Genomic DNA, 9,985 nt, shown 5'->3' with positions numbered 1-9,985 from the left:
GTAAAAAAAAAAATTATATATTTTTAAATTATTTAATCTTCATATAATAATGGGAAATAAGTAAAATAAGTTTGAAAAAACATATAAAAATAATTTATTAAATTTAAATCTATTTTTTATTTTTCTTTCACTTTTCCTCTTTCTTTTATTTCCCCCGCATTTTTTGGATCCAAACATAATCTAAAGAAATTCTTAACATCTTGATTTATATATATATATATATATAATATTAAAAATTAAGTGAAATTAGAAAATTCATAGTCCTCATCAATTAATATTATAAATCATCTAACTATTTATCTCTAAGGCACAAATGAATAAACAAAAAAAAAAATTAGAATCTAATGGTAATCAAGAAATCCATCCCTTATGTATATGACAAACATTAAAACAAAAAACTTTAATAACTTATATATGTGAAATTATTGTCTTATTTTGGAATTAACAATTCATTTTGATCTTCAATTAATTAGGCTCCAAATTCTAAGCTTTGACTTAATTAAAATCCGAGGTATTAATAATTCATTCTAATTGGACCAATTAAAATCTCAGGTATTAATAATTCATTCTAATTGGACCACAAAGGTGTTATAAAATTTGAGGATGGTAAGGAAGTTATGAAGACGTTTAGGGTGTATGTGGAGTTGTTAGTATCTACCATTAAAATCTAACAAGTTGGTGATTTAATACTACTGACTCTAATCTGATTGGCTCTTTTGGATCTTGTATTAGCACTAAGCACGGTTTATTATAGTCTACCGGAATGACTCGAACATGGGAACATCCATTGGCTCCAACATATGACCTAAAAAATTAAGAATTTTCTTGATCTTTTTTTAATGGATGTAAAGGTTTTATTTTTTATTTATTATTTTTTTTAACGTCAATTAGGGTTTTGCAGAGAAAACAAAAGATTCTAATGGACTTATTTGAATTAAAACTTGCGTAATTATTGGGATTGATAAACAAATGTTGTGATGCAAATTGACCATTGGGCTTCATTTAAGGTCATATATGGTTTTAATCAAACCATAAACATATGGTAATGATGCCTGCAAAACTTTGAAGGCTCTAGTTTAAACTCAAGAAGTAGCGTCTATTGCTTTCTTACATAATTCAATGCTGCAAAATTTCAATAGCGAGTGCAAAGAAACTATTAGGAAAAGTAAAGTATGATTTGTTTAATAATTGTTTTCATGAACAATTATCTCTTCAAAAGAAAAATAAAGAAAACATATTTGATAATTAAAAAATATTTTTTGTTTTTTATTTTTAAAAACATAAAATATGATGTTTTTAGATGACATTTTTTAATTGCTTCCTTATTTTTAGATGACATAATGAAAGACATTATGTTAGAATATTATGTAATTTTAAATTATTTAATTTTAATATAAAATATTTAAAATAGATAAAATGAGTTTGAAGTATTATATAAAAATAATTTAAAATTTTTTATTTTTCTTATATTTTTCTTTGTATTTTTATATTTTCCCTCCAATTTTTCGAACTAAACACAACCTAAAAATCGTATATCAAACCCTTAAAGAACTACACCTTAGAAGCATTCACATTTTTATGAGCGGAGTGAGTTTGCCTAGGATCAAAACTTCATGCAATTGTCTTGTGGCTCCGGTTCTTAATGAGGGTGGCCGATCAAAGATGCTTTCCTCGACAATCCTTCTAAGTTGTTGGGTTGTTGGGCAGTTGGGCTTGGGCATAAGTATAAGTTTTCCTTTTGGGCATGGCCGGTTCTTCTAGGTTGTTACCGGTTACCACTTTTCAAAGCTCCTATGTGAATTAGGATGGTTCAGGCCTTGAGCCCTTCAGAATGGGCTTCATTTTGGGCCGTAATTTGGGTTGGGCTAACGCATTGTCAAATCTGCCGAATTCCTATATTGTACTTCTAAATTCCCCCATTAATTCCTCTGTCAATTTGGAATTTCATAAATGAAAAATCAAAAACGAAACAGTTGTCACGTCTCCTCAATTTAGTTTTGGCGCCTGACATGACATGACAGTAAATATAAAGTTCTTGTGCAGTATCTTATCCATATTTTGAATTTGTATTTTTTGCAATATTCCACATAAAAAAAAAAAAGGCTTATAAGTTATAATACAGCTAAGTATTAAAAAATATATCATCCCCTAAAATCTATATTGGAATTCAAAATTGTGGTGGCACGGGGTTCTAAGGATATTGGGAGGTTGAAAAGTCCAGTTAGAATGTCATATTTTCCTTAGAGGAAATATTTTACCAACATCGGGCACCAAGTAGGCATCCTAAAAGGCTAAAAGTACATTTTCCATCCTTTTTAGATGCGAGACAGCTCGAACAACAATTGGGCATGGGACCGCGCATTAAGAATAATTTTCTACTCCCAACTGCTTAACACATGTCACTTTTCCATTAGAAAATGTCAAAATATATGTACATCTAGACAACATGACATTCCCAAATTTTATATTATAAAATTCCCAACATTATGTTCATTTATCCTTTAAATTTTTTAGGTCTAGTGGTGAAGAAGGTGAAAGTTGAAAAGAGGAGGAAGCAAAGGTGGATGGATGGCTTGGGTTAAAAGGAAAAACAATGATTAGGGAAAGCAGCAGGATGGGAACTGGGAGGCCCCCATATAGCTGGCTAAGAGAGCCAATTTAGGAATGTGTCTACTGCCTAGCGCCATTCCTGGCTTTTATACTCATCAGTCCTTCGCATACATTCAAAAGAAAGATGTGCTTCACCAAGCCCACCATCTCATTTCTCATGATTTCTATCTCTTCATTTTTTTTTTTCCCAAAAAAATTTATATAGCTTATGAAAGCGTTACCACTAAAAGATTCTCCTTTGATGTAGCCTAGGGGCATCACAATGTGGCAGATTTTAACCTCACCCAATGGGACATACATCCATCATTCATGGCACCTTTATTCAAACGGCAAAGACTAATTAATTAATAGCTTTCCTATGATAACCACACAGTCAATGTCAAAAACGTTGAGAAAGAAAATATGGGTCTTATCTCTATTTGTGTGACCTTTGTTTTTTCTCTTAATGGGGGGTGTCATTATCATGATTAATTAATTAATCATGACCCACCAGACAATAAAAAACTTAGACTGATAATAAAAAATAATGCTAGGACCGTGCGACGGGGAATGTGGGTTTAGGCTCAAAAGTAAAATGATTCGTGGTTAGGCTGATTCCACGTAGCGCTTTGGTTCTTTTTTTCTTTATTTCTTTATTTCTTCCCCATGGCTCATGAGTCATGAAGAGAAGTAAAGAGGGGATGGATTCCTTTCGGTTAGGCCAAAGTCCACGTTTTGGGCTTATCTTCTATCACTCAATCATGATGTCTTTCAATTAACAACTCCTTTACCACAAGCTTTAACTGTCCTAATTCTATTCAATTCTTTGTTTCAAAATGACCCTTTTGACTTCAAAGATATATATAAGAGGTTGATTTTGAAATATTTATTCAAAACTGTCTATTTCTTTCCCATACTTTATTTTATTTTATTTTATCTTTTTTAAAAAAATTTGTTTAAATTTGTAAAAATTTCGTTAAGAACCATCATTTGGTAGACACTCTTTCCAACATCATGCTTCGATGACTCAAATCCATGAGTTGGTTTTAATACCAATTCTTGTATCAGACCTTGATTATATGATAGGTAAAACATTTTATGACATTCGACATTACACTTTATAAGTATGTCTTAAAGGTCATCATTTGGATAACTAATTTTGACTTTAATTATAGGATACATAAAACTTTTATCGATATCACATTCTACGAGTCTATTCTAAGAGTCATCATTTGAATAATTCATTTCAACTTTGGCTAGATAAATAAAACTTTTTATGACATTCAACATCACATTCTACACGTTTTTTCTAAGAGTCATCATTTGGATGATCTATTCCCGAACTTAAGAGTAGCATTATTGTATCCCAACAAACATGATATATGATTTTATTAATAATGTTAATTTTCTTTCTTATTTGGTCTATCTATGTATTTTTTGTCGTTAGATTAGAGATTTTTTTGAAACAAAGAGATAAGTTTCAAAGGAACACGCAATGCCCTTAGCCAATAACGGTTTTTCTTCCATTTTAAAACAAATTGCATTATTTTAAGCTTCTTCCATTCGACCATACAATGGTATTAAAAAATTGCAACATCATGTGACATGACCGCAAGATTAAAATTTCAACATATACAATTGAAGAGAAGCTGCAAGCCATATATTTAACATCATGTCTAAATTCTAGTTTATAATAAGATACTGGTAGTTTATATTTTATTAAGCCATGCAATAAGAATCGAGTCATAGGATTGTATTATTAAGCTTTCAGTCTATATTTCTGCAAATATTTCCATGGGTAGACATTTTTATATTGATGATGTTCACACCTTACCAATTCTTTTCATCCATATCTTAACGGTCAATATATGGTCCAAAACATTTCATTTCTCGTGTCAGTTCAACCGGAAGCCCCTCGATTAATTAATTGATATATTTCCTTGTCATTTTCCTGATTAGTTTTGGAGATCATGCTTATATTCTATATGGGGTTAGGTTACCACTATTGTTTTGTTGAATAAAAAAAAGTTAAAATATTTGATTTTTTTTTATTTAATTGAAAGTAATACGTTGATATCTACTAGTAAAGTGAACTTATTGTCAATAAGTTCAATTTAATTATGTTGGTTGATATCAATAAATTGTTTTTAATTGAATATAAAAAGTCATGTAGTGTTTACTTTTTAGTTAAATAAAAAAATTAAAATATTTTATTTTTAATATTTAATTAAAAATAAAATTTTAATATTAATGAGCATATTTAACACGAACTTGTTATTAATATATTTACTTCTATTTTTAGTTGAATAGAAAAAATAAATTATTTTGAATTTTTTTATTTAGTAATTTTTTTTATTTAGTCAACCAAAAAATAAATATTAAAAGTATTTGGTTTTTTTCTACTGAGTAAAAAATAAATATTATTAAAATATTTGATTTTTTTTATTTAGTTGAAAGAAAAACACTACTTTACTCTATGATATTAAAAAAAATAATTTCCGTATTATGTTAAATGCTCTCATAAATCTTACTTAACAAGAATACAATCAAATTAAGAAAAATATGATTAAACATATGGAGAAAAAATAAGAAGAATATGAGGAAAAAAGATTAAATATAAATTATATAATTAAAATATAAAATAATGTGACTAAATTATTACACAAATTTTCTTATTTCATGAACCCCTTTGTTTTTTAGTGATAAAAGAAAAAATTAAAATTAGAGAGAAATACTAAGAAGGTTTAAAATACTTATTTGTTTTAAATTTTTCTTAAAATATATTTGAAATGAAGGAAGTGGGATTGCTTTTTCTCATTGAAAAATGAAAGAAAAAAAAAAGGGAAAAAAATTAGTTAGGAAGTTAACAGGAAAACACGTGCAGAAACGGGAGTTAGCGGTTTGAGTATGGGGGCGGCCAATCGGAAACGGCGAAGTCAGGCAGTGCCCTTTCACCGCTCTTGAGCCATTGCTGGGCCCACCATTACTCCCTTTCTGTTAATTACATTATGATTTCATATAATATTATTATTCATCTCTTCTTCTCCTTCTCTCTCTGCGAATAAAACCACCTCACTCCACACAGAGGCTTCAGAATTTTAGAGAAAGTGAGAAATCTCTACTTTCTCGCCCTCATTTTCAGAAACAACCACCAACCCAACTCCGCTTCTCTCCAATCGGTGAGTTCCCTTATTTTTTTTCTTTTTCATTCTTCCTGTTTTCATCATTTCTCAAGCTGAGGACGAGAAATAGAAAATGTTGGGCGTGTTGGGACTGGTATTGATGAGAAAATTTGTATGGATCTTTCCCTTTGTTCTGTCTTTATCTTCTTTTTTGGTATTGCATTTCGTTAATTGTGGAAATTTGGGTTGGCATGTGTGTCTCTGTGATTATCTCTCAAATCTGTTACTTATATTTGCGTGTGAGCAAAGGGATCCGATTTCAAGAATTTGCAATTTTTGGGTTTTTCTAGCTTGATTGGTCTTTCCAATTTAACACCTTTCTTTTCTTTTTTTTTTAGCTGTTTCTTTTTCTGTTTCTTTTGGATTTTTATTTGAATTGATGAGTTTTTGATCTGTTGTAAAGTAAAGCTAGCATTCTGTATGTTGTTTTTCGGTGTCAGAGTCTGGATCGATGAGCTTTAGGGTGGGTCTGTGATTTAGATGGTTTGAAGATTTGGGTTTTCATTCTTAAAATTTTACCTCTGTCGGTTTTTTTCTAATTGAATTCCTTTAGCTTTGTAAAATTGGCATTTTAAGCCATGTTTGGTTGCTGAGAAATAACAGGACCTTCGAATTTTAAAACGGCAACCCAACCTTGTAAGGTTACGAGTTGTCATTTCTTTTCTTAAAATTTCTTATCAACCCATTGGTGAGCTTCATTCATTTACTTCTATTTGAAAGATTGCATTTTTATGGATAAGTAGATAGTTTTCCGGATGAAGTTACTGAAGAATTACAATTTCTAATGACCGACTGATTTTTGGTTTCTTCTTGGTGATGAAGGGAGGAGGTTCTGCGGCTTTGGGATCTGTAAATCCGTTCTGTTTCTTTATATAACTCCTGAAAAAATGTTGGAGGGTCCTTCATATTTGATCTCAAGGGATTTGCCAAATGCTTGCGAACAAGAGAGCAAATGGATTTACAATACTTTCCTTGTTATTGAACTCTCAAATAGTAAACGTCCATTAGAAGATGGAGAAGACGTTGGGTTGAGAAAGTTTTCCAAGCCATCAGCTGGCCATGAGACCGAGGAAACAATGCAGGGTTTACATGATCTTTCACTTTCTCAAGCCAACCAATCTAATACCCATCATGATACCGGGGATCAGTCAGATTTGAGTTCACTCATTAGCCAAATTGGCCGAGACAATTCTATTAATTGTCTCCTTCAGTGCTCAAGGTCTGATTATGGCTCAATTGCATCACTTAATCGGAGCTTCCGCTCTCTAATTCGTGGTGGGGAACTCTATAGACTGAGACGACAATTGGGTATTGTTGAACATTGGGTTTATTTTTCCTGCAATCTTCTTCAGTGGGAGGCCTTTGATCCAATCCGCCGCCGATGGATGCATTTGCCTAGAATGCCTTCATATGAATGCTTCATGTGTTCAGATAAAGAATCATTGGCTGTTGGCACAGAGCTTCTTGTCTTTGGAAAGGAAGTTACGTCTCATGTTGTTTACAAATACAGCATTTTGACTAACTCATGGTCGTCGGGCATGAATATGAACAGCCCCAGGTGCTTGTTTGGGTCGGCTAGTCTTGGGGAAATCGCTATTCTAGCCGGTGGTTGTGATCCAAGGGGTAATATATTGAGCTCAGCAGAGCTTTATAATTCAGATACTGGAACTTGGGTGACTCTGCCTAGCATGAATAAGCCCAGGAAAATGTGTTCTGGGATCTTTATGGATAGAAAGTTTTATGTTATTGGGGGAATTGGGGTAGGAAATTCAAACTCGCTTACATGTGGAGAGGTTTATGATTTGGAGATGCGGACTTGGCGTGAGATTCCTAACATGTTTCCAGGACGAAATGGCTCAGCTGGGGTAGCCGAGGCAGCACCTGCTGCAGCAGAGGCACCTCCTCTTGTTGCAGTTGTAAATAATGAGCTGTATGCAGCTGACTATGCAGAGAAGGAGGTGAGGAAATACGACAAGGCGAGGAACTTGTGGGTCACAGTTGGCAGATTGCCTGAGCAAGCTGTTTCGATGAATGGTTGGGGGCTAGCATTTAGGGCATGCGGAGATCGGCTTATTGTTATTGGGGGACCCAGGGTTTTAGGTGGAGGGATTATAGAGCTTAATTCTTGGAGTCCAGGTGAAGGCCCGCCGCAATGGGACCTGCTTGCCAGGAAGCAGTCAGGCAGCTTTGTCTATAATTGTGCTGTAATGGGATGTTAAGGTGCCTGATTTTGGTGGCACCATGTGCAGGACTTTCTTTCTGATTGGGATTTTACTGTTTTAGTTCTCAAGGAGATGGAGAAGGGGTTGTGGCGACTGGTGGGTAATCTTCGCCTTCCCTTTTTTGGGTAAAATTTCTGATTTAATCAAGGTTCATAGTAATTTTCTTGTAAGGAGGTCTTGAGATTCCTCTTATCTTTTACTTTTATTTTGTCCTATTGATTTGAATTTTCCTTATTTTTAGTTACCTTGAATGTTCTTCAAAGGTTGGCATCATGCAGAACAGGCACAGGTCAATAATTTGATGTATCAGTGCATTTTTTAGGCTGTGATGAATACTTGCAAAAGCTTTATTTAGCACCACAGAAATTGTGTTATGGGTTTTGTGACTAAATTGTTTGGCTTTTTTCAGAAGAGATAAATTTGATTTTTGGAGCCATTGCTTTCGTATCAGTTTTATTAATTTTTCAGTCAAGAGGCTCTTATATGTTGGGAGTTATTAAACTCTTTGTGCTAATTGTGTTTTCTCTATAGATGCTATGTTTATATTGATTGCAGGGCCCCTTCTTTTTATGTCTAATTGGGTTAATTTCATTGTGCAGCTCTTGGATGGCTAGTCCTGTCTTGGTTTTTCCCCCTTTTGTACTGGCATTGAATATTATTTAGTATTAGTTTTCTTGATTCCTGATACTTAAAGCCTACTCAGCAAGAAGTTTTGCTTCCATGGAGAAGAAAAAAGAAGGCTTTACCATATAGGAAATTCCTGCAAGTTAATTAGCTTCTCCATCGAGTTCACAAACTTTACTCATTCTTTCTTGTATTTGTACAATGAGATGAACAGTCTCTTCTACCAATATAAGTAGAATATGTTTTTATTATGTTTCCAATATCCTGTCTGCCAAATTCCAAGATCAAGGTTATGTTTTATTATGTTTCCAATATCATGTCTGCCTAATTCCAAGATCAAGCTTACTTTTAGGTTGTTTTCTGAGTGTACTGCAAATTTTACGAGCATTACTGTCTCAGTGTATGCAGGTCGATGTTTCATTTTGTGGATATCACTTGACAGTTAGTGAGTTTCTTGACTTGTAAAATGTTGGTCTTCCTCCTCGTAGTACCTGAATCTGCTCTTCTGGTTTTCATCTCTAGTATAAATTTTACTACTTGAGCTGAGGGACAATCATCTTTTATTGCTTTCTCCACACCGGGAAGCTTAAAAAATTTACGAATAATTAGAAGTTATATGATCTGCACTATCACCATGAACCAGGGGTGGAACACTCGTGGGTAAAATCTGTTTCAAAAGGAGAAATAGGAAGATGGGTGGGGCAGGGTGGTGATTTTCTAGAGGTGCCAGACAGACCCATTCCGCATAATACAAAAGTATATAGAACAATGGTCCATGGATCACCTATCCCCTGCTACCAAACATTGATCATCTCTGAAGAGAGCCCTTATGATCCCATCTGTCTTGACTGCATCCAGATATGAAAGAAGAACAACCAGTTAATTGTACTGCCTGGCTCCTCAGCCATAATCTGTCGTCTTTCTCATAGAATGAGTAAAAACAATACTCGAACGTAATTTCTCACATCACTTTGACAAGCATATTTGGTTGCAAACTTTCATGGAACTTGCATGTACTTGTTTGTGTATGGTTCAGGATCCACTGATCTCTGTGCTGCGGACCAGTAATTTCATCATTTAATTCAAGAGGTGTAGGCTCCACCGAACTCAGTGTTACAGAGCCCATGTGGATGCTGCATAATGAGCATTAATTCAATGTCTATTGTTTCTGGTTATGAGCTTTCAATGAGATGGAGTTTCTTTGTGTCATTTCTCTTTAGCTTAGACTAGCAAGCTACCGTATACAAGTATTATTATATCTGGCAAAGTTGTTCTTATCCCTACTACTTTTCTTATTAACCACGTGAACTTGCAGGTTGGATCTGATATAAAATTAATATCCTACTAGTATTCCAACAACAGGACTTG

General features: G+C 33.4%; 1 protein-coding gene across 3 annotated transcripts; it reads left to right on the top strand.

The window, feature by feature from the left end:
- The first annotated feature begins 5,579 nt into the window (after positions 1-5,579).
- Positions 5,580-8,917, top strand: LOC117905126 (F-box/kelch-repeat protein At1g74510). 3 transcript variants are annotated; one of them, XR_004649656.1, is made up of 3 exons: positions 5,580-5,768; positions 6,594-8,089; positions 8,593-8,917. XR_004649656.1 is itself a non-coding variant. In XM_034818034.1 (2 exons), the coding sequence occupies exon 2, from the start codon at positions 6,659-6,661 to the stop codon at positions 7,988-7,990; it is 1,332 nt and encodes a 443-aa protein (XP_034673925.1). In that variant the 5' UTR covers positions 5,789-5,883; positions 6,594-6,658; the 3' UTR covers positions 7,991-8,425. The 3 variants fall into 3 exon arrangements, 1 of the variants encoding a protein (XP_034673925.1); XR_004649657.1 differs by having other exon boundaries at positions 5,581-5,768; positions 6,594-8,118; XM_034818034.1 differs by lacking the exons at positions 5,580-5,768; positions 8,593-8,917 and adding an exon at positions 5,789-5,883 and having other exon boundaries at positions 6,594-8,425.
- The last annotated feature ends 1,068 nt before the right edge of the window (positions 8,918-9,985 follow it).

The sequence above is a fragment of the Vitis riparia genome, chromosome 17, assembly GCF_004353265.1.
Source record: "Vitis riparia cultivar Riparia Gloire de Montpellier isolate 1030 chromosome 17, EGFV_Vit.rip_1.0, whole genome shotgun sequence".
NCBI classification, from domain to species: Eukaryota; Viridiplantae; Streptophyta; class Magnoliopsida; order Vitales; family Vitaceae; genus Vitis; species Vitis riparia.
This window is presented reverse-complemented; position numbering and strand designations above follow the sequence as displayed.